We start from the raw sequence: 23,833 nt of genomic DNA on the forward strand, positions 1-23,833 counted from the left end.
CTGGGCTGTGGGGAGGGTGAGGTGCCCAGGAGGGTTTAGTAGTCCAATTTAATTCAGGATAGGACTTCTGAAATATGTCTGTTTGATAAAACAGTGACTGTCAAAGTCTAGTATATATCGTTTGCAACTCATCAGGTAAGTTTCTGTTTCCTTTATTTTGTAAAATGGTTCAGTCTGTTGAGTTGTCGAGTTGTCGAGCTTCCACACTCACTGAAACTTTTGTGGCTCATTACAGACATTTCTTCATATGGGGATCTCTGGCCGTCAGTCAGTCTACTTTAGTTTGTGCAAGTTTGCTAAGATATCTCATAAGTCAAGTGCACAAAAAAAGAAAAGAAAAAAGTGTTAATATATGTGTACACATAGAATATCACATTATATTAGAGTTACAGTTCAGTTACAGAGGGCCTTCTTAAATGGTTTGTCCTGTGCCAGGCAATATGCATGGCAGGCCTGGCACAACCATTAAGGACATTCATTAAGAAAGCATGATGAAATATTATTCAAGCTTCTTCACTAACCGCTTTATCTTGGTCAGGGTTGCGGTGGATCCAGAGCCTATCCTGGGAAATGCTCTGCTAGAGTGATTGATCACTTAAAGGACCATTTCAGCCAGCGAGTCCAACCCCATCTGTGGCAAAACCAATATTGATATAAGTTTTATGTATTTGTTTTAATACAGTCAATTGTTACACATGGAAATAACTGTCTGGGGCTTCTTTTTGATTTTTTAAATGCTGTGATCTACATCTAGGACACTGATAGGTCTTCTGGATACAAGGAAAAATGGTCAAATCCACCCTGTATGCTGGCCAACTAAGCTTTAGGTCCAACTGAGGTTTTTTTTAACATGAGAAATAATGTGTCTGAATTTTGTTTTGAAAATACTGGTGAACTTCATAAAAATATAGGGAAGCTGTAACTGGAAGAGGGTTTGTTATAGGTCTATTTGACTTATGAAATATCATAAGCATGATGTATAAGCATAAGCTTTGCATGTAGCCGACATCTTGTGCACTTCTAATGAAACATACTACAGAAGCTGGGCTCGGTTACCCGATTGACAGCTGTGCAACTGGCGTATTTCATGCCTGTGATGTACTCCTATGATTAACTCCTTCTCCTCACTACGTGTTTCTCAGAAATTTTTTTCACATTTTCACTCCCAGCGCTTACCTAGAATTTTTTTTTTTACTTTTATACATATTGGCTCCGTTCTTGCTTTACTGCTCAACAATTGTGTAGCCCTGTAACTGCTGTACATCTCTGTCAACACTCCTGTAGGTGGGCTCAATTTACACCCAGCTTGAGCCATGAATGATGTAAGTGCCAAGGCCACCCCAAGCCGTGCATATGGTATGAGGGACAAAAAAACAGCCATATTTTTAACCCCTTTTATATTATTGAAGTTTATATATTGCACATAATATTTTTTATATGATTGTGCTAATTTCTTTCAGCGTCACTCCAAAGGCACCTACTGAGAGAATAAATATTGACTGGAAAAAAATAGAAAAAAGTTGACTGGAAAAAAAAACAAATGTTTTAAATTGACTAACTACAGGCCACACTGAAAATACTCTTCAGACTGTGTAAGTGTGATGTGTAAGATGATATGGTTAAGGTTAAGCTTTGGTAAGTTTGCATAATCTGCAGCTTATGTTCAAGATGCAAAAGCTTTTTTTTTTTTTTTTTTAATCTGTGCAGCATTCTCCGCAATATTCTTCTTTTTTGAAATAGTAGTATTCGCTTGTGTTCATAGCCAACATATGTTATATTACCAGTGTTGTCTATGTCAGGGGTTCTCAAACGTTTTGCAGTCAGGGACCCCTTTAACTGTAAAAGAAATTCCACTGACCCCTGCAGCACAGATTTATTTTACAAACCTAATCCAACTTTTTAAACATCAGTCTCATTTTTAATTTAAATTTGTACAGTAGTATACTGCCTATTTATTGGTACCATAGGATTTTTTCATTCCTTTCCACTCAGAGAACACATTAGACCCAAGCTGACATGATTTGTATTTGAGATTATTGAGTTATTGAAACAAATTTCATTCAAGTGTCCAGTCAAACAGTCTAATACCTATAATAACTAATCCTATAGCAGCTTTGATAATGAGAGGTTGTGATTTCCACCACTGTGGAACACAAAAACAGCTGGCTCCCCAGACCCCACTTTGGGAACCACTGGTCTCTGTCCTTGTGTGCATTATCTTATTGTAATGTGTAATATCGATAAGCACAGCAAAAGAATCAAATTCCTTGTATACTCCAGTGCACTTGGGCCATAAAGCACCATTCTGACCCTGAAAGCAGAAGGGCTCCCCGTGCGCTCTGGCCTTCAAGTGATGACGTATGGGGGGCACCGGCGCGCGCTATCAGTGAGACACACATGGAAGGAGAGATTAGAGAGAGACTTTCTGTGCGTATCAACCTCCTGCAGGGCGTAGGTGTTACCTGGGAGCTGGAAATGTCCATATTCAATTCATCTAATCAGCGCGATAGAATATATTCCCCATACTAGGGCTAGGAGCTATTAAACAGCTCATAGCCATATGGCGAGCTGTCAAAGTGGAACCGACCAATAGGAATTGACGATACATGATTCCGGGAGCCAATCAGCGTTCGCCGTCTTCCCGGGTCGTACCTGGCTAGCTCGCCCTGGCTGAGTCTCTGCAGAATATCAGTAAAAGCAGGACAATTTCATTGAAGATGTGCCTCCAGGGTTTTCATGCCGAGTCCAGCTCAAACACTGCTTCCTGTTTCATCTAGCGGCAGGTGAGAAAAAGAAACAGAAACAGAAACAGCAGTCAGGTTTGTCTGTGTGAGGAGTTTGGTGACATCTTGTAAGCTAAGCTGGGTTTAGCTCGCTAGCTAACTACTCTGCACAAGTTTTATTTCAGCACTTCGGAGTTGCTACCTGGATTCATTAAAAAAAGAAGGAAAAAACATGAGCATGAAATACAAAATGTATAAGTCACACACTCATGGTCAGTTCCAGATTAGCAAAACCTGCTTGTCAACAAACTAGTGAGCTAATGTTGCTAATAATCAAGTGAACAAGCTGGTTAGCTTAAAATATGCTATTACTCTGATAGGTTGCAAGCCAAACTGTTAATGTTTGCTAACAACAATGCTGGTTGATATTAATAAGTAAGAATGTACAGCTAAAATTTGACACCTAAAAGTAGGTTTGCTAGCAAGATGCATGTAATTTGTAGTTTCTGAAGGTGTGTTGCTTTCTGGTGTGTGTTTTTTTGGCTCATAGCAGCTGACTTATTTGCTAAATATTATCAAACTCAGAAGTTCCCATAGAGAGAGAGAGAGAGAGAGAGAGAGAGAGAGAGAGAGAGAGGGGCATTTAGATATTGCAAAACTTCTGGCTGGCAAGTCTACAATAGAAAATAACTTGTGTCTAGTAGTCTGTATTTCATGTGTTCCTTATTCTCTGTGGAATATATTGAGTTATGTGTGGTCAGAAGGTTTAAACCATTATGTCTACACCTTCTATTGCTTACATGTTAGTTCATTTCACCTCATGGGATATAACTTCTTACACAATCATATCCTGAAACACAATGTCAGATGCTTTAACTTGAGGAAAGAAGTGTGGTGGGTTTATGAAATAGATAAACTTCATGAAGTTATGTGAGTTGTTTTAACACCACCAGAATGAAAATGATTCAACTCTTTCAGCTTCAGTTAAAACTGAAACTGCTCTTGGGTGTTGCTGTCTGAAATTTTCATGGTGCGATAACCTAAAGGAATGAAATGTTAAGGAAGGAATAAAGCACAATGTGCCATGCTGTTCTAGAAAAATAATCAACAGAGTGGTATGATGCTTCCTGACATGAAGAGAAAGTTGATTATTCTCCTATAACAGCATGTTCCAAAGTGCTTTTATTCCTCTTTACACCACTGCAGTTTGCCAATGATTTTTTTATTATTATTTTTTTTAATTTTATAAAAATTATAATTTTTTATAAATTTATCTGCTTAGTTACATTTAATGTTGTGGAATGTCTGTGGAAAAACTTAGTTCCTGTTATTACTTACATTATATCAGCTTTAAAAATTCGTTCCTTTTAGAAGTGAATAAGACAAAAATAAAAAGCATGGTGTGAGAACTTAGTCAAAAAATGTCATGAGTATTAATGTCACAGTTTTAACATGGACAAAATCTTTGGACAAAATCTTTTGTTGCACTTCTTTGTATATGTATAAAATAAACACAAAAAAGTAGTGCCTGAACGGAGTGCCTTCACGATGTACATATAGTTATCACAATAAAAATTTGATGTGTACAAACTGATTCCTTTGACCTTTATTATAAGTGCTCATTGTAGAGGGAGCGCCTGCGCAAGTTGCACTTGATCATTAGTAGGCCACATGACTATAAACCGTTGGTAAACCAAACCCGTGCTAAGATCATAATAACTTACCTAAAACACCCCGGAAGCATCGTTTAAAAGGACAAGCGCTTTTAAATAGTGTCTCAGCCTATATTTTATTGTTCTGCATTTCTAACTCGCTCAGTACTTGGTTTCAGAAGGAGAATATCGTAAAGAGTGCTTCAGGGAATGTCATTATACTGAAGAAAAAGGATTAAAAAACATTTCCGCAAAGGATATAACCGAATCGTTAGCACCATGTCAGTTCAGATGGGATGGATATTACCTGGGGTTATTTCTAACGGCCATTTTATAGAAGGTCCTGTACAGATGTTCCAGATGCGTGAACAGATAGTCTGTAAAGAAAAAAAATTACATGACGAATTCAGACAGGACTAAAATCCCAGACATACATCAGTAATAATTACACTCTCCAGCTCTCCATGTCAGACTAATCCAATCCGAGGAAAAAGATATTGAGAGCAACATTTCCAAAAAATCACTTGCATTCTCATTAATCATCATGTTGTCATTAGAAGGAAAAGAGAGTGGATGTGACGAAAGGAGACGCTGAGGCAAAAAAAAAAAAGAAGTGAAGTTTGTCATTTCAACCATATACAAGTACATAGTGAAACGAAACAACGTTTCAAGGTGCTACATAAAACAAACACAGAACAACACAGAACTACAAGGGACTACATAATTTATACATAAAGTGCACAAGTGCAAACATGTGCAGACAGTACAAGACAGTACAAGACAGTACAATGACTACTGGGACAGACAATGGGCGCAGTAAGTCCCAGTGCAGCGCCGGCCAGTGACAATAGTGACAATAGTGCAAAGAGTACAATACAAGTAGCTGAAATAGTGTAAACATAAGTGTAAACATAAGAGTAGCAGCCTATGTACAGTATAATATAATAAGTATTGTAGCAGCATAAGCATGTGCAAAAACTTGCAAAAAAATTGCAAAGAGGATGGAGGATGCTCAGTTGTGTGTGTCATATGTATGTGTGTGTGTTCAGTCCAGTTTCTGAGTATTGGGGAAAAAAAAAAAAGGTACAGAATGCATTTTAATAAATATTTTAAACAGTCAGCGTTAGAGTAACTGTTCGATGAGATACAGTTACTAACTGTAACTACTCTACTCTGCAAAGGAGTATTAGTAACGCCACGATCATCAACCTGGTGATGTAATGTTACGTGAGACGTTGATTTTTATTTTTTTCTTTATCGAGCGACTCTCTAATTAGAGAGCTAAATATACAGATAACACGCCCATGTTTATTAACCAGTTAATTTAAACTTAAACATAAAATCACATAAGCTGGAGAAGATAACAGTACCAACATCAGAGTGTGGACTAGCACTGAAGATAGCAAGATAACGTTGAAGAGCCTCTTGTTTGAAATTGATTATTTATAAAGTGACAAGTGTGACATTCAGACACTTTAAATGTTGGTAAAACTGAGAATTTTTTAAAAATTGCACTTGTGTTATAATAATAAATTAACGTGTTTGACAGCAGTGGTAGGAAACCAGCAAATTATGGAGGAAAGCTTACATAGTATTAATATGCTGGTAAAGCTAACACTAATCTGTCCCTTTTTTTTTTCCTGCACAGGTAACGTTTACAATTATGGAGGTTTAAAAAGGTAATGTGTTTTGGGGGGAAGGGGTCTTTCCCCTCAAACTGGATGGACTGTTCGATGGACTTTTCTGGTGGTGTCAGAATTTGTTGCCTTTTGCACACTAAGCTAAACTAGAGAACTATTACAAAGAAAGTATTTTTGCAAAACTGAGAATATATGTTTGTAAAATTTTGTACAGAAAAGAAATAGCCAAATATTTATCAGTTAATGATGCCACTGATGCTTCTTCCAGCACTGTGTTGTGTGGGTCACATTGTTGATATGGTGGACTGAGGCAAGGTTGACATTCACCCTGGGGTTGCTAGGGTGCGGTGGAAACCCAACACTTGCACAATTCTAGCACCCCAAAGTTTGGACAGAGCACTTTTTTTGGTGTTTGTTTTGTGCTTGCAAGTGTGTGACAAGTTTAGTTTTGTAATCAGGTTTTCAGTGCAGTTTCATTCAGGACTTTTGGCATAACTGATTGTTATTGGGCCTTAATAGCAGGTAAGACTGTGGTAGAATAGAGGAGATTTTTCTTCAGTGGGGGAAAAGAGTGCAGTAAGGTGTTGTGGGACAGGGAGTAAGATGAGTCTGGTAACCCCAGAATGCACACCAAAATGCCATTCGCCACGTCATGCGGAGGTGATTGTGGCTGCTCTGACGGGTGGCTCAGAAGGACAGCTAAAGACCTTCATGTCAGCTTACTGCCATAATGCTGCCACTCTGAAGGATGAGTTTGGCCGCACAGCACTCCACCTCGCTGCTTCACTGGGAAAACGAGCCTTGCTCGAGTGGCTTCTGGACAGCAAGAGTGCTGACCTGTTGTTGAAGGACAAGGAGTCGGGCTGGACGGCTCTGCACCGCAGTGCTTTCTATGGGCAAATTCACTGTCTCATGGCCCTCGTCAAGGTGAGCTTAGTTTGGAACTTGGGAGGAACTGAACTATCTGGATTTTATTTGATTAATTAAACAAAATGTCTGTTCATCAAAATTGTTTGTGCTTTGCATGTGAAGTACCCACATTAATGCCAAACTCCAAGAAAGTAGGAGTGGGTGATCTGATGATGACCTTATATGTAACAACATATTATTTTAAATTGTTATATAATTATAACGTTGATTGGCTTAGTTACTCACATTAACAAGTCATTTTTAAATAAAGCTTCAGCAAACTAAGCACAAGGATAAACTGTACATCATTAAAAAGAACTGTAGAGAATTTAAAAAAAGGTGGTGTGATGTTGCCCATCCCTACTTCTCCCTAAAGTAATCTGTTAAGGAAGGAATAAAGCACGATGTGTCATGCTGTTCTAGAAAAATAATCAATGACAGGGTGGTATGAGGCATCCTGACAGGAAGTGAAAGTTGATTATTTTACAATAACAGCATGTTCCAAAGTGCTTTTATTCCTCTTACACCACTGCAGTTTGCCAATAATTTATTTATTTATTTTAATTCAAGGATAGCTCATATTTTTTTTATCTGTTTATAGTTACATTTAATGTTGTGGAATGTCGGCGGAAAAACTTAGTTCCTGTTATCACTTACATTATATCGACTTTAAACAGTCGTTCCATCTTGAAGTGAATAACACCAAAAAAAAAAAAAATAGTATCCTCTGTTTTTAGATTTTCCAGTGATGGACTTTGAGAACCAGCTAGCACTGGAGACTCCTTCCATAACTGTTAAATATTGCAGGTCTTCTTACAGAAAGCTTCACTCTATGACTCATTATACATTTTCTTTGCTAGACTCTTTATTACTAGACTTACAAATCTCTGTGAATTAGCTGTTACTATAGAAACACATTAGAACAAGTTAATATAAGCATTAATATAGTTGAACATTAATATAATATAACATTAATATACATTAATAAATATTAATATAATAATATGAATTTGTGATTTGCCTTGCACCCAGTCAGAGCTGTACCAATGTCATAGCTGTACTGTTATAGAAAATTAATCAACTCCTTCTGACCAATCAGATTTGAGAATTTAACAGCGCTGTGGTATAAATCACAAGCTAATAATCACTGCATATTGTATCTTTGGCATGCAGCGTGGCGGTTCACTCTCTATTCCGGATAAGGAGGGACTCTCTGTTCTGGACCTAACTATGAAGGACCGCCCAGCTCACGTTGTGTTTCAGAGCAGTGGTAATTATAATTAAATCATATACAGCAAAAGTTCACTGATTGTACACCATTCTGGCATCTATTATTATAAAAAGAATTTACGTGCACGTAATCGTATAAAATAATTGCAATAATGATACAATCATAATTAATTCAGTAATGCATCACTCCATAATGTTAATACATCATACATTGTATCGTGTAACGTTAAAGATTTGGGTAAGCTTCTCTGCTCTCCTCCACCAGATCCCACTGAAGTGTACACCTGGGGTAACAATACCAACTTCAGCCTTGGACATGGAAACCAGGAGAGTAGACACAATCCTGAGATTGTGGATCTGTTTGCCAGAACTGGGGTTTATATTAAGCAGGTAATTTTTGAACAAGCTCATGAAGATGACATTTTAAATCCTTGCTAAGTCCTTTAATTTCCTCTTTAGCAAAATCAGGATCTTGATTCAATTATAAAGGACCGAGCATTTACTTTTAGACTTCACTGACATTGCTCCATTAAGTACAGTTGTTTAAAGTTGCATAGAAATGAGGAAAATGATGTACAAACAAATCTGCATCTGTTGTACGTAAAAACGAGCGGTGCAATTATTTGGTAGTGTTGACATGACTTCAACAGCCATGATGTTTTCACACACGTACCTTACTTGCCTTAACTTGACTTGCAAGCAACATGTAGACTTTGGTGTACAAGAGGAAGCACTTTCAGGAGTACTGAAGACATCTCACACACGACGCACGCTTCACTGCTCCACACTCGTGAAAACCTTTGTGTCCATGCAGTCACCTTGTTCGCTGATACTGTCGTGCATGCTCAGGTTGGCCACCCTTGTGTTGTTTAAAAGCCATAAAGATGGTGCCAGTTATGTGTAGAACATGGGGATAATTGTGCTTTAAACTTTTTCACAGATTAATCATTGGCTGCAAACAGCCTCCTCCTTGTTTTGTGGTTCTCATTGATCACTTGGTTTAAAGAATGCTGTACATTCTCACATCCTATTATGCTGGCTGCAGTGTGGTTCACATAACCTAGGCGTAAGACAATAGGATGCTTTTTGTAAAGACTATCCACATCAGCTTACTGCGACATCGCACAGTTTCCTAGTCTCCCCAAGCCCTTTCAAGCAGCTCAGCTGAACAGAAGCTTTCCTATTTCATCTGGGCTTGGTCAATAAATGTTGTATTACCGTAGGATATTGTATAACTCAACATGTTTAAAAGTCCAATTATTATTATCATGTGTGGGAATACTAGTCTTATGATCACTGGGTGCTGATTAATAAGGAAACTGTTGGTGGAATATTTGTACACATGCCTACTTACTGTTAAACTGCCTGTTAGTTTCTTAATATCCTGCATGAAGTGGTTCTGCAAATGTCTGAATGCAGTTCATTTCAAATAATTTCTGTTGGCACAAGTCCCTGACAAGGACATTCCTGTTGACATTAATTTAATAATGTTCAGTCTGTAGGGGATCATATTCCCTTAACTTTCATCAGCCCTCAGGTGCCCTATACATGTGACCAACCTCATTGTTCTCCAGGTGCATAGAGTTAAATATTAATTCATGATTAACATGCTCAAACTCAATAAGCCCAGCATGTGTGATGAGAGACTGTATGTGTGTAGGGGCACTTTTTCCCCATGCACAGGATGCTTTACGGAACATCTCATTCCTTGTTTGGGCTTTGAAGTGCATCTTGCATTAATGATGAGGTTGGCTTTGGTTCCCCTTCTCCACTGCACTCTGAACCGCAGCAGACAGAAGATGGAAATAAATGGGCATGAAAGAAAAGTCTAACATGCATACATATTGAATAGACCACAGCTGGAGCATAGTACTCTGCAAAGTATCTGTCTAGATCCCACTTAAGGGGTTATGGGCTCTTCCTAAAACTAAACACTCCAGCACTGTAATAGTGCAACATTCACATTGTTTTTCAGGTTGTGGCATGTATATAATTGTTCACGTAACCGATTTATATTATTCTGTTGCTTTTTAATGTGTAACTTGTGTGTTTGTGTTTTCCCAGGTGGTTGTGTGCAAGTTCCACTCTGTCTTTCTTTCTCAGAAGGGTAAAGTTTACACTTGTGGTCATGGACAGGGAGGACGTCTTGGACATGGAGATGAACAGACATATTTGGTGGGACTTGTTTGCTTAATTGTCTGTACTTTATTGTTATTCCCTTCGTTTTTTTAACCGCGTTTCTGTTTTAGGTTCCCCGTATAGTGGAGGGGCTGGTCTCCCATCACTGCTCACAGGTCGCTGCAGCCAGAGATCACACAGTGGTTCTGACTGAGGAGGGTTATGTTTACACTTTTGGTCTCAACACATACCACCAGCTGGGCGTGACGCCTCCTGCTTCCAGCCAAGTGCCCAAACAGGTGAGCAAACTGCATACCTGTTTCTGTGGTTAGCCTTGTGCCAGAATATAGTTTGCAAGGATGATGAATGTCCATGTCTGAGCTTTCATTTATTTTTGGATGCAGGTGACGTCTAAGTGTTTGAAAGGGAAGAATGTGGTTGGTGTTGCTGCTGGAAGGTTCCACACTGTTCTGTGGACGAGAGATGCAGTCTACACTGTGGGACTGAACGGAGGACAGCTGGGTAGGAAACAAATGAGAGAAATGACACACAGTAATTGTGTATTTGTATGATGTAAGACCATGGCAAGACCCAAAATGTTTAACCTTTGCAACACACTGTATATTTTTCAGTAAGTCTTCAAATTTAGTGTAAAAAGTTGTAATACTTTTTCAAATATTTAGCAAAATTAAGCATTAAGTTAATTGCTACAATATTCTTACTGAATATAATTGTATATTTGAAATACAATACAATAGAGCCTGTGATTCAGTAGGCTGTTCCCCATGTAATGTGCTCTGGTCTGAATTTGTGTGCACACACACACAGGCTATCTGCTGGACCCAAATGGAGAGAAGTGTGTGACTGTCCCCCGGCAAGTGTCTGCTCTACACCACAAGGATGTCACCATCGCCATGGCTGCAGCCAGTAATGGGGCTACTGTGTGTTTGACAGAGAAAGGGGATATCTATTTGCTCGCTGACTACCAGTGCAAGAAGTTGGCCTCCAAGTGAGTAATTTAGCAATGCTTCGAGGCCTCTGTCTCCTTGGACTAGAGACCTCAAGCCTGACAGGTGTATGTCTCACTAATACATCAGCAATGTGGTTAGTGAACTGATGTAATAAATCTGGACAGTTGTGGTCAGGCAGTGGCATCATATCCCCATCGTAATGTTCAGCTAGTCTTGTTGGTTTTGACAGATAATTATTAAACTTGATATTATGATGAAATTAATTAGTCATAATTCATTTTTTTCAGTCAAACATTACTCCTTTGTAGGTACTAAGATTTGTTTTCCTTTAGGCAGCTGAACATCAAGAAGGTTCTTGTAACTGGAGGCACTTTGGACCATCGGGTAGATCCGCACCTCCTAAACGAGAGTGGGGGAGAGAAGATCTCCATCTTGGCCCTGGATGAGATTGGCAGGGTGAGGGTTTTTTTTTTTTTTTTTTTTTTTTTTTTTTTTTTTTTTTGTACGAACTAGAAAGTGTGCTTAAATAAGAAACTTAAGTTATTATGTTCTCCCTTTCTCTCTCTCTCTCTCTCTCTCTCTCTCTCCCCCTCTATCTCTCTATCTCTCTGTGGTCTTGTTTTCTCTCAGGTGTTCTGCTGGCGCTCTGTGGGCACTTCGTTGAGACAGTGTAGGTGGGCCTATGGGCGACAGGTCTTCATGTCCGACATCGCCATTGGCAAGAGCAAAATGATGTTCATCACGCAGGATGGAGAGGGCTTTAGTGGCCAGTGGCTTGGTGAATACAAAAAGGGTATGGATAAAAAAGGTAAAACCTGAAAAGGCACTAAATTTGTACTTCTTACAAGTATGACATGACATGGCCTGTGAAATGATTTGATGTCAGTATGAATGTTGGAATTTGTCTGTTGGCAGAGGTGTGCAGTCATTCCGAGAGTGGAAGTGTGTACGAGCGCATTCGACTGGAAAGGCTACCCTACATCCATCGAGCTGTCAGCATTACCATGGACTCTAAGGGCCGTAACTTTGGGGTGCTCCAGTCTGATCCCAAAACCAGGTACATGAATCTAAAAAGGATACACATTCATACTCATTTTACATTACTTGAATATTACAGGAATAGTATCTTTAGGGATTTTCCACATTAAATTCTGTTTTAATACCACATTTTATTATGCTTGATTATGCTGTGGCTTATATCCTTATGTAATTATCCTTATTTAATTTAAATTTTTTGCTTATACACTCAGCTGTTAAACTGTCAAACTGAGTAAAAACACACCAGACTTTAAAATGTTGGTGGTGAAACATTGATGGCAAAGAACATATAGGTTCCTGCTATCTCAGGTTCCTCTAGGGATACTTATAAAATAGCAAAGACCTGATGTAATCAGAGTGAATCAACCAATAAAACTTTGTGTCTTCCAGAACAGAGAATATCAGATTGTCCAGAGCTATAAATTCAAGTGTGTTATTAAATTTGTGGTATTGAAACTTCTTACTTTGCTCTGGCCATGCAGTACATCAGCTGAGCAAGTGTTACAATTGACATTATGTTGCTTTTACAACTTGAGTTTTGCAGACTTTTTAATGCAATAACCTAGCATCACCTAAATATGCTGTTTAACCAAAATGCAATAATTGTGGCATCAAATATCAGTTTGAAAAGTTAAGTCACTATTACTGTGATTTCTATATAATTATACATCCCTCCTTAACGTGTTATGGTCAAATACATACTGCAGCATGGGTTATACGGGACATACAGTTTTACCTTGCAGCATATTAATGTGTATTTTAAAGGTAAAAGGAGTTTTTTTTTTTTCCCTCTCTGTAGCATGTATGAAGTGCCCACTGTTTCAGCCTCCTTGTTCACCCAGCACTTCCAGCAGCTCCTGGCTGAAGCCGATGAGACAGACAGCATTCATGATGTGACCCTTCAGGCCGGTGATCGTGTCTTTCCAGCTCACAAGTACATCCTGTCTATGCGTTCTGAATTTTTCCGCAAGCAGCTCCTGCCAGAGGCCGGCCAGGGAGACGAGGTGGATGGGGAGGTGAGGAGAAGTGTGGACGCTGTGGGCTGTGACCTTCTGGTGCTGGAAAAGATCTCGCCTGATATACTAGAGCAGGTACTGCACTTCATCTATACAGACTCGTGTGAGATGCTGGTACACGGAGCAAGGCCAACAATCTCACGCCTCAGCCATGGCCCCGAGCAGGAGCAGCAGCAGCTAATCTGCAGTCTGGAGGAGCTGAACGTCAGTGGACGCTCTGCTCTGGAGATCTACCGATCCCTGCCTGCCTCAGTTCCCTGCCAGGGAGAAAAGCCAAAGAGCAAAAGTGCCAAATCTGGGAAGAAGGACAAGAGCGGCAATGCTAATGACCCTAGCCACAATCCTGTAAAGATGCTGCAAGGAGTGGCCAAGAAACTGGGCTTGGGTAGTCTATCTGCAAGGTGGGATTTCTAAATCTTTGAATTTACTGTATTTTCTGTAAGAAGCAGGTTTCCTTGCCATAAAGCAGGTCCAAAGTATTACTTTGTATTTTTTGCATAATTGCATAAAATACAAAATTGCAACATGTGGATTTTATTAGTGTTTTTACAGTAGGCATTCAGGAAGATTATAGAAAGGTATGCTATTATTAATTTGGGACAAACATATCATTGAATATACCATAACTACACTAGTGAAACTAGTGAAAGCATTATAGTAGCAGCAGTGATGAGACAGAGTGATTAAAATAAAAACTGACAAGGATTCCATCTCAAGAAACCATATACACTGACCTACAAAAAACTAACTAGGCAATACCAATAGTAGTCTCTGACATGCTGTTTTATAGACTCTATAAACGCTACACGTAATAAAAGTGCCAAAGATATACTACTATTCAGAAAATATACTGCATTTTGGAAAATATACTGCATAATTTTGAATTTTTGAATTAAATTTGCATTTATATTTCTATTCCATATATTTCTATTCATTCCATTAGGCTTGATGGAGTAAAGTATGAAAATGGGCAAATCAGTGTGGTGCAAAAAAAGACTGGCAATAGACCAAGATTCTACTTAAAGAAATGGTGAGCGATGTCATGTAAAACGTAGTCTTTCTTTCATCATTACTTTCAGGTAGTATGTTTTTTTTGTTTGTTTGTTTAATTTACTGTTAATAAATAATGTTCTGCTATTACAGCCCCTACCTCTGTGATGTCACCTTGAGGTCTGAGGATGGGAAGGAGTTCCCTTGTCACAAATGCATTCTGTGTGCCCGACTAGGTGAGCTATGCTGACTTAATTTATTATAGTTGCTTGCGTCTATGCAATCTACATGCAGAAATGAGGGGAAAGTATGAAAGCAAATGTCTATAATATAAATGCAAAGTTTTAAGGAGGTGTACAGAAGGCCCTGTCTGTAAGAAATCAGACAGTCTAAATCAAATTGGATTTAATATGTAATAGTAACTATATGGTTAAAGGGCAGACAGTCTGTGTTCATTGAAAAGTATGTATGCGTGTATGTATGTATGTCCAGATCAGGTGAAGTGTGTACAAATTACAGCCTTTTTCATGAGCCTATAAGTAATTGGACAAACTGTCATATATCCTTTACAATCTATGACTGCCACAAATCTGTGAACCACACCATAAGTTCCCTATAGTGTCTTTACAGAGGTGCTAACATTTATGGTTTGGCCATAGGATTTATGATTTTTGACCCCTTGTTACAGCAGTGCAAGGGACACCTGGAACTATGTGTTTCTGCTTCTCTCAACTTAAGCAGCAATCAAACCAAACCCAGAGAAATGTAACCAGGAAAGCTAATTCACTGAAGGAGAAAGGACACAGGACCTGAAACAGTCATTTGCTTCTGGTAGCAGTTATTTTCACTTTGCACTGACTTTAGGTAAATTTTGACTTGTGAAATCACGAGCCACAGTGTCATGAGCCAGTAGAGAATAAGAGGATGGGAATGTGGACTCTTGCATACTATGTTTTTAATGGTAAAATACTGTTTTTTCTTTTTGCCTGCTAGGATTCGTTTAGCATTGTTGGTACCTCTGCTTCCATTGTGATGTTCATTCCTCCTTTTTTTCATAGCTTTTTGCAAAATAAGTGAAATGCGTGCTTAGTCAGGTTTGAATGGATGAGTGACTTGACTGTCAAGTCATGAGCTTCAATCTTTTTTTTGCTCTGTTGCTTTAGTGGCATGTTTTGAGTCATTGCCCTGCTGCAGGTGAAGGGCTATCCATTCACATATGACGCAGTTGGCTGGATCTGAGCAGATAAGCGTCTTTTGTGCAGTTCAGAATTCATCTTGGTCTTTCTGCCATTGGCAGGCACATCATTACTAAAAATACTTGACACTCAAATTTAGATCATGAGCTGTGCCTTCTTTGTTCCTTTTCTTCTTTTTCTTTTTTCCCTTCAGGCCCTTCAGTCTCTTCCCCTTTGATACCTGAGGTACCTAATCCTCACTTTTTTGTGCACAAGAATTGAGAGCTCTACGGCCTTTTTAAGCAAATTGTAACCTGGATTTTCTGTTCTGGTTTGCATGTTGTAAACACTCTGAGATCATGCAGGTGTTTTGTATCTTCTTCTTCGTGGAAGTCTTTGCTGGTTATTACTAAGCTCAGCACCACATTACAGTTTTATTTTTTAACTGTATGAAACAATTGATTTCCACACAACTAAACATAGGCTTTGTATCCAGTTTTATTCTGATTTTTCAACTTGTTTCAACAACTACAACAACTAATACCAGATGCAAATGCTACATCTTGAATGAATGCAGACCTTTTGCTGGCCCTCTAGGGCATGCAGCGAGACACAGACAACTGAGCAGATAACTGTCCATTTATGTCTGGTTTCTTGAAATGGGGGTCTATAGAGAGTTATGATGATGTTTAAGCGGGTTACAGTTGACATTCTACACTTGTCTCATGGTCAAATGCAATATGATGTATTTAAAAGCCAAAATGACCAAATCTGTGACTGTCCAATTAAAGTATTTACTGTAACACATTAAAATGACAAGGTAACAAGAATAAGCTGTTCTCAGCGTGTGACAGTGGAGTTAAATGTGTTTTGTGCATGTTGTACTTCTACTGAAATATTGTCTGTTATACACATTGTAGCTCAGCAAAAGTCATCCTGTTTGCTACTCTCATATTAAGTACTAAAAAATAACTCCCAAATGTATAACAATGTTTCTTTGTCCATAGAGCCATGAGAGATTACCTTTGTGTTATTCAATGCATCTAAAGTTTTGCAATTCCTTTGTCTTGCAGAGTATTTTAACAGTATGTTGGGAAATCCCTGGATTGAGGTATGAAAACAGTTAAGACAGATGACTAAGTTTGACTAAGAAGTACATCTGGTTCACTTCAGTTAGTTGTAGCAGATTTTAGGATTATCATGTGGATCTTTTCTGCCCCCTTCAGTCTACTAGCTGTACTGCACTGGAGATGCCGACTAGTGCCAAGGTCTTGCAGGTCATTCTGGAGTACATCTATACAGATGAGTCTCCCACTATCAGAGGTATTAGCCTGTACTGCTTTAAGGACTGATTTTAACCATCGTATTGGTCACATGTATAACAATGAGCTATATGTCTCTGTGTATGCTGCAGAGTCTCTGAGTGTGGAGTTTGCGTGCAGTGTCCTGGTGGTGGCTGATCAGCTGCTCATCACTCGGTTGAAGGAGATATGTGAAGTGGCAATCACTGAAAACTGTGAGCCTGCAATGTCTTCTTACCTCTCAAGCCTTTTTGTGTGTATATAATGTCAGGATTTCCATGCATCCCAGAAAGAAATTTATAGGCTAGCCTTCTAGGGATGAAATTGATAAAGTCCTGAGAAAATGTAAAGTGCGCTGTTAAGGCCACTGTGATTGCACATCTTAGAACATTTTCTCCTCAGCTGAAATGGCACACATTAAACTCATTTTAGGTAATGGGTCACGATACACTTAGTCCAATGACTTAAAGGATCTCCTGCTAACGTCTTGGTGCCTGATACCACAGCACACCTTCCGAGGTCTTGTGGAGTCCATGCCTCAATGGTTCAGAGCTGTTTTGGCAGCACAAGAGGGAGCTACGCAATATAAAGCAGGTGGTTTTCACCTACAAACGATAACCAGATGAACAGACTGCAATTAAAAAAAAAAAAAATTCTACTTACCGTCCTTAAGAATATTTTAATTTGGAACACGGGTTCAAAATGCATTTGGTGGTCAGGATTAGAACCGTTACCGAGCCCTGTGGGTCTCATATTTGACACCTCTGATCTAGATTCACCTCCCAGAGTCAGTCTACATATATTTATTTATCTTACTTGGTGAATCTCAATGCGACAGGATCTAAATTGCAAGGTTGACCTAGCAAGAGGCTAACATGGTTAGAATACCAACCAGATTTTGGTATTTATGGGCTTTTTTAGGTGTCAAATTATTAATGTTTTAATGTAATTCTTGAAATTCTCTATTATTTTAAACATAACCAGCCACTGGTCCCTAAGGGTGAGTAAGACTGTATACTTTACTTTTATCATTTTAGTCAAACTAGTGATATCTAGTCAAGAAATGGCTTGTATTAGGAATTGCATTCTTACCTTGAATGTTGTGAATGTGAACAGATGAAAATCACTATTTCAGGAGCAATTGCTGTCCTGTATACAAGACCTGGACAATGATTTCATAAAAATTCTGAACGCTGAATGTGCATCCCATCATTTACAGTAGTGATGCACAGATGTAGGAAACTGATGTATGTGTTGTATGTCTCTGTGCAGTGACTCTGAAGAATGCTGCAGAGCTGCTGGAGTTTGCCGTGATGTACAGTGCTGAGCAGCTTAAACTCTCCTGTCTGCAGTTTATTGGTCTCAACATGGCTGCCTTGCTGGAGTCCAAGTGAGTAATTATTCATCCTGTGAATTTTAAGTCAGTTAAAATAACTCAAAATGTTCTTTTTCCCCTTTCCATTACATTACTGGAAGGAAATAAACATTTTCAACCATGTAGTGGCTTTCAGATGTGTTTTTCTAACCCACTAGTTGTAAAAATGATTTGTTGAATGAACCTTGACTAAGCCAAGACTTGGCATACCCAGTGCTTATTTTAGACAGGCTTCCTGTCTTGTACTGTAAAAGAACATTAAACTTTTATTTGTCCCAGGGCCCTGGAGATCTTGAGTGATGACGTGTTACTGGAGCTGTCTGAAGCATATAGGAAAATGGTGAGTTTATATCAACAAGGGCCACTCTCAAGCCCTAGACTGTTCTTAAGCTCTTGTTTTTCGTTTTGATTTCCTCAGGTTCCAGCAATGCAGAGACGACATATCACTCCCTATCTCAGTGCCCCTGATCTGAGTGCCTATGAAGACATGAGCCTGGATTCAAGCACCAGCTTTGAACAGGAGCAGTCCTGCAAGTACGTCTGTCACAACTCACTGTGGTGTGAGACCAGACCTGGTCATGCAGTGTTGTGACCATGCTTTGATTTTTGTTCAGTGATAGTCTGTTGAAGAAACCCAAGGTAAAGGCTAAGAAGAAACCACGTCGCCGCTTGGATAGCTCAGGGGGGTACAACCTCTCTGATATCATCCAGAGTTCACCCACTGATGTCATTCATAGCCCACCCTCTGTAGGTGAGCCTGCATATAGCAATTAAACCAAATACTGAGGCATCCATAAACCAAACAATGATATTTACTACATAGAGTAATACTTCATGGTATACACACATACATATATGGACATATATGTATGTGTGGGAATAAATTTTCAATTTTCAATCATTCCCAGGTTTAGTAGACTCCCGGAAAGCTTGTTCAGTGGAATCTCTGCATGAGCTGATCACATCTGATTCTGAGGGCAGTTATGTTGGAGTGGGCAGCCCTCGAGACCTTCAGTCACCAGTCTTTCAGGACAGACCTTATGTACAAGTAATGCTACAACACCCTTACATATTTACCCATACAGTAATTGAAATTTACTATGATATTTATTCACTAGAGAAACCAAAAAAAAAAAAAAAAAGTATTTGCATGTTTAGGAGGAAAAGTCGGGCCATGTTGGCTGGAAGACTCCTCCCAGCACGCCAACCTGGAGGAAGGGATCTTTGCCTATTAAATGCTCCACACCTGAACCCATCCCCACAGTTAAGGCAAGGTGAGTTCCATTTATTACCATCAAACCTTATCAAGGATGGGCATGATTTCTTTTCCATATACCTTTGGGTCACTCAGTGTTAGTGTGGGACACATTTGTCATATAGTGAGGTATTTTACAACCTTTGCATGCTAGAAGGGATGCATTTTGTTTATTTAACATATCCTTTTGTGTTGTACATCCTTGAAAATGGTGAACAAGTTTGCAGTTGTGTTACTGTTATAAAGTCATAGGAAGAGGAAATAGCATTAATTTTAGAGTACAATGAAACCCACTGAATCGTTCGAGAGCTTAACTTCTACAACTAAAATGTAAAGTATTGAGATAGTTTGTCTAAATAAATGCAATACATCTGTTACCAACCATCTTTCATTGAACTGTGATTCTGACCTGTTCAGTCCGTCTCGCCCGGCACCTGTTCTGGATCTCAGGGCCATTATGGAGATGGAGGCCAACTCTCTGAACCTTGGAGCCACTCCGAAAAGCCCTGGCTCGTAAGGGTTGCTACTTCTGTACTATTCATGCTAAAACCACGATGAGTGTCAACAGTTTATAAGATTCTATCATTTTGAGTTCACTGAGTTGAAATTTTTCACAGTATCTCCTCCTCCTTCTCTTGTGTGATTTATAGGTCTGGAAACAGCAGTAAACCTTCAGTTATCCCCACTAAACTGTCTCAGAAGCAGAGGAAGATGATAGCCATGGCTACCAGAGAGGCCAGTGTTGATGGAGCATCTGCCAAATCTCCCCCTGGAGTCACTTCAGTTAAGCCTGCAAAGGGCTGGTGTGTATCTGCCAACTTTGTGCTTTATCTTTCCTTTTACAATCAGCTCTGACACAGTAAGACAATGTGGGACTGTATCTATGCATACTCAGGGCAACAGCGGTGCAGACTTCTCCTTCATCACTGTCTTTTCGCGATTTGTTAATGGAGGAGGAGCAGCGTGATAAATCATCAGCAACTGCTGCCATGGCTGCCGGGAGTCCAGCGAGTACTGTTGGCACGGCCACTTGTGCCAAAAGAGTGACCTTTAAGTGTGCCCAGCCTGGCAATGCTGGCAAACCTGCAGGGTGAGAGAGACAGCACTTCATTCAACTCTGCACACACAGAACATTTGTACATTTGGTGGACAAGAATCCCTACGATCAAGCATCACTTGTTAACTAGCTCTTGTGGTCACAGTACTGAGTCATGATCCCTGCCTTAGAGTCACTTGATTTCCTCCAGGTGGCACTCTTACATTTCCATATGAATTTGGTTGCGTTCTGCATTACCAGGCCTCGAGTAGCATCAGTAGGTTATCTGCTGTCACTTTGCTATGACATAATTCACCAATTCAAAGGGAGTTTCTATAATGCCAAGAGTGAAATTTTGTACTATGCTTTGATTTAATTGACAATAAATGTGTGGATTTTTTTAAGCAGACACCTGCATGCCCATTTTCACTCTTATTTATACATCTTGGAGGTCCATCTGCATGGGCTAGAATCTTTGTGTGGAGATAGCTAATACTCTGCATTTCCTCTGTAGACAGTGTTACTAAGAATCTCAAAGGAAATTTCTTTAGAATGCTGCCAGTAGTGATGTAATATAATTTTACAGATGAGCTGCTCTGGCAACCTGCTCTTTCACTTCCCTGCTGTGACAAGCAGTTAAGAGTCTGTAGCTATAGCACAAGTCTGGTTGCTTTTCCCTATTAGAATGTTTTGCCTGTGACTGTAATCTCCGTTGATGAGGTCAGACTTTAAGTCATCATCAATCTTCCACTCTGCTCAGCACATTGAGTATTTATGTACCCTTGGCAAAGACTGGCACAAAGGAGAGCACATAGGGGCTGGTTATAGGTGACTAGCTGCACTGTTTAACTTGTAGTTGAAGGGCTTTAACTCAAAATTTTCAAACTTTAAACACTGTTTTACTTGCAGTGGCAATCTGAGTTCTACAGATATGTTGTAGCTTATTTCTTCAAAGTAACAAATATTGTCTGGTTTGGAAAATCTCTAATAGAGTCCAATATTTGCAACATTTCCCCCTTCCTTTCCTATCCTTCTGTTGCTTTCATGCTCATTTGAGTGTGTGCGCACGTGTAAACAGCTTGTCATCTTAAAGGTTGTGTCAGTGTATTTATTTAATTATTATTTTTTCCTGGTAAATGGTAAACTAAATGATAACACTCCCTTTTTAATTAGGCCATGGGTGCTTGGACAGGTAAGCAGCCCACCGGCTGCTATTGCAGTCACTTTTGCATCCATCGTTGAAGAGGAGAAGCAGCAGGAAGCTGCACTCATCCGCAGTCGAGAGAAGCCACTGGCATTGATACAGGTAACTGTTTGAAAGGTGTAACTGCACGTTATGCTGGGAAGTTAGGATGAGTCAGCCAGAACTGCCTGGAGGAGCAGATGTTATTTTTGTGTGATTTCCCAGGACAACAGTGACACTGACGTGGTAGTATGTGTGACACTGGTGCAAGTGTATTAGATGTAGCTTCATTGCTAGGGTTTTTTTTTAACAGTGTGTATATTTAAAGGCCACTTTATTAGACACATGTATCTTGGTCGTCCACATTATAAATGTACAGTTAAATCCTATAACTCATTTTTTCTATGGGCAATTTGTTAATCACCAGTGTTATTTTCTGACCACAGGACTGCTGGCACACTTTTAGTTGGTGGATTTCCAACCCAGTAGTGAGACTGAGGTGTATAAAAACCCCAGCATCACTGCTATGCCTGGTACACCCGTGCCACTACCCTGTCAGTGTCACTGCTGTGCTACCACATAATTAATATCCGGTAGGCAGTGATCCAGTGGTGGCCCTGCTTTGTTGCTGGATAAAGCAGAGTAGAGTTGAGAACTTGTCTGTAGCAACAGATGGGCCACAGTTGGCAACTGTATACATTAATAAATAAATAAATAAATAAGATTAGCTGGCTACTTTGTGTGTGCTAACTCTACTAAATAGAGAGAAAACTGAAATTCAGAGAAAACTGAGTCTAGGTCCTGGTGTCATTACAATGAAATGTGTGAGGAAGCATCTGTAAGATGCTTTTCTCCCTCACCACTTTTGTTCTATCTGTGTTCTGTTGTAGATTGAGGAGCGAGCAATTCAGGACTTGCTGGTTCACTACAGAGCTTTCAACAACCCTGATGAGCTCATCACAGTGGAGAGATCCCCCCAAGGCCCTATCGCTGCTCCTACCTGGAACAAACATTCAAATTAGCACACCTACAACTATCTCTTAATTGTCGGCTATATACCTTTGTGTGTTCCAGTCAATGTTAAAGTATACCTCGGCTGTGTAACTGGATCCATAGGGTATTTTTTTTTTTTATTATTATTTCCTCCTTCTTTTGCTTTCATGTTAGGGATTTTTCAAGGCTTCATATTTTTGCTGTTATTTAGTGAATCTTAAAAGGGGTTTACAGTGAAGAAGGACTGAAAATCATAATAGTCACGGCCATGGAAATTTGGATTGTGAAGTTCGAGAAAGAAAAATTACACCCCCATATAGTCCCCTCCGTATGTCGCAGTTTACTATTTGGTTAGTAGAAATGAGGTGTTTTTTTTGTTGTTGTTTTCTTGCTTATGACTTACAGCAGTTAGCAGAAATGGACACTGCACTTGAAATCCAAGGTTGTTACAGACAGAGTAAATGTTAACTGAAGCCTTTCTAGAGTCTTTGTCTTTGGGGTTTTTTTGCAGTGATCATTATGGGGAAGTTTATTCTTGAAGTGGCATGCAAGAAATAAAGAATTCATGCACCAATAGTTTCCTTTATGAAATTCAGTAGACATCATTTACATTTGCTAATTATATGAGGGTTTTTTTTTTTTCCTTTCAATGCAACAATGCAACAATGCAACTGGGTCAAATTGGTCTACCATTTTGTAGTAGTTTGGTGTCGTTTCTCTGACATTCATCAGAGGTGTGTGTGTGTGTGTGTGTGTGTGTGTGTGTGTGTGCGCGTGCGCGTGTGCGCGTGCGCGTGTGCGCGCGTGCGTGCGTGCATGCGTGGTGTCCTGCAATGTACTGGTGTCCCATCCAGGGTGTATTCCAGCCTCATGTAGATTGTTCCCGGGATAGACTCTGGATCCACTGCAAACCTGAGCAGGAAAAAGTGGTTACTGAAAGTAAGTGAGTGGCAGGGCATAATTAGAAAATACTTGCTTGTCAAACATGTATTCTTCTTGACATTTTACAGACTTGTTTATGATGTAAGTGTGACTACTAATATACACTACATGACCAAAAACATGTTGACACTTGAGCATCATACCCGTATGTGGACCTTCCCCAAACTGTTGCCACAAAGTTGGAAGCACACAGTTGTATAGGTTATTGTATATGCTGTAGCTTTACAGTTTCCCTTCACTGGAATTAAGAGGCCCAAACTTGTTCGAGCATGACAATGCCCCTGTG

General features: G+C 39.5%; 1 protein-coding gene and 1 long non-coding RNA gene across 3 annotated transcripts; one reads left to right on the forward strand and one right to left on the reverse strand.

Annotated features, from left to right (window-relative positions):
* Positions 1 to 75: 75 nt before the first annotated feature.
* LOC117596928 (uncharacterized) lies at positions 76 to 2,571 on the reverse strand. Its single transcript, XR_004577911.2, has 3 exons — positions 2,463 to 2,571; positions 522 to 631; positions 76 to 305 (listed from the first exon to the last, which is right to left on the reverse strand). It is a non-coding gene; the product is annotated as an uncharacterized LOC117596928 (long non-coding RNA).
* On the forward strand, positions 2,473 to 23,181 carry ibtk (inhibitor of Bruton agammaglobulinemia tyrosine kinase). Of its 2 annotated transcripts, none has more exons than XM_053235098.1 (28): positions 2,473 to 2,783; positions 6,024 to 6,942; positions 8,098 to 8,194; positions 8,420 to 8,544; positions 10,219 to 10,329; positions 10,404 to 10,571; positions 10,677 to 10,794; positions 11,101 to 11,281; positions 11,576 to 11,699; positions 11,874 to 12,036; positions 12,159 to 12,300; positions 13,081 to 13,698; positions 14,241 to 14,327; positions 14,441 to 14,523; positions 16,536 to 16,573; positions 16,689 to 16,785; positions 16,877 to 16,978; positions 18,036 to 18,153; positions 18,418 to 18,478; positions 18,557 to 18,672; positions 18,753 to 18,889; positions 19,047 to 19,186; positions 19,297 to 19,412; positions 19,811 to 19,906; positions 20,044 to 20,196; positions 20,289 to 20,483; positions 21,603 to 21,735; positions 22,503 to 23,181. In XM_053235098.1, the coding sequence occupies exons 2-28, from the start codon at positions 6,619 to 6,621 to the stop codon at positions 22,632 to 22,634; spliced, it is 3,975 nt and encodes a 1,324-aa protein (XP_053091073.1). In that variant the 5' UTR covers positions 2,473 to 2,783; positions 6,024 to 6,618; the 3' UTR covers positions 22,635 to 23,181. The 2 variants fall into 2 exon arrangements, with proteins under 2 accessions (XP_053091073.1, XP_034159096.2); XM_034303205.2 differs by having other exon boundaries at positions 2,475 to 2,783; positions 11,874 to 12,051.
* The last annotated feature ends 652 nt before the right edge of the window (positions 23,182 to 23,833 follow it).

Source organism: Pangasianodon hypophthalmus, chromosome 1 (assembly GCF_027358585.1).
Source record: "Pangasianodon hypophthalmus isolate fPanHyp1 chromosome 1, fPanHyp1.pri, whole genome shotgun sequence".
Classification (NCBI taxonomy): domain Eukaryota; kingdom Metazoa; phylum Chordata; class Actinopteri; order Siluriformes; family Pangasiidae; genus Pangasianodon; species Pangasianodon hypophthalmus.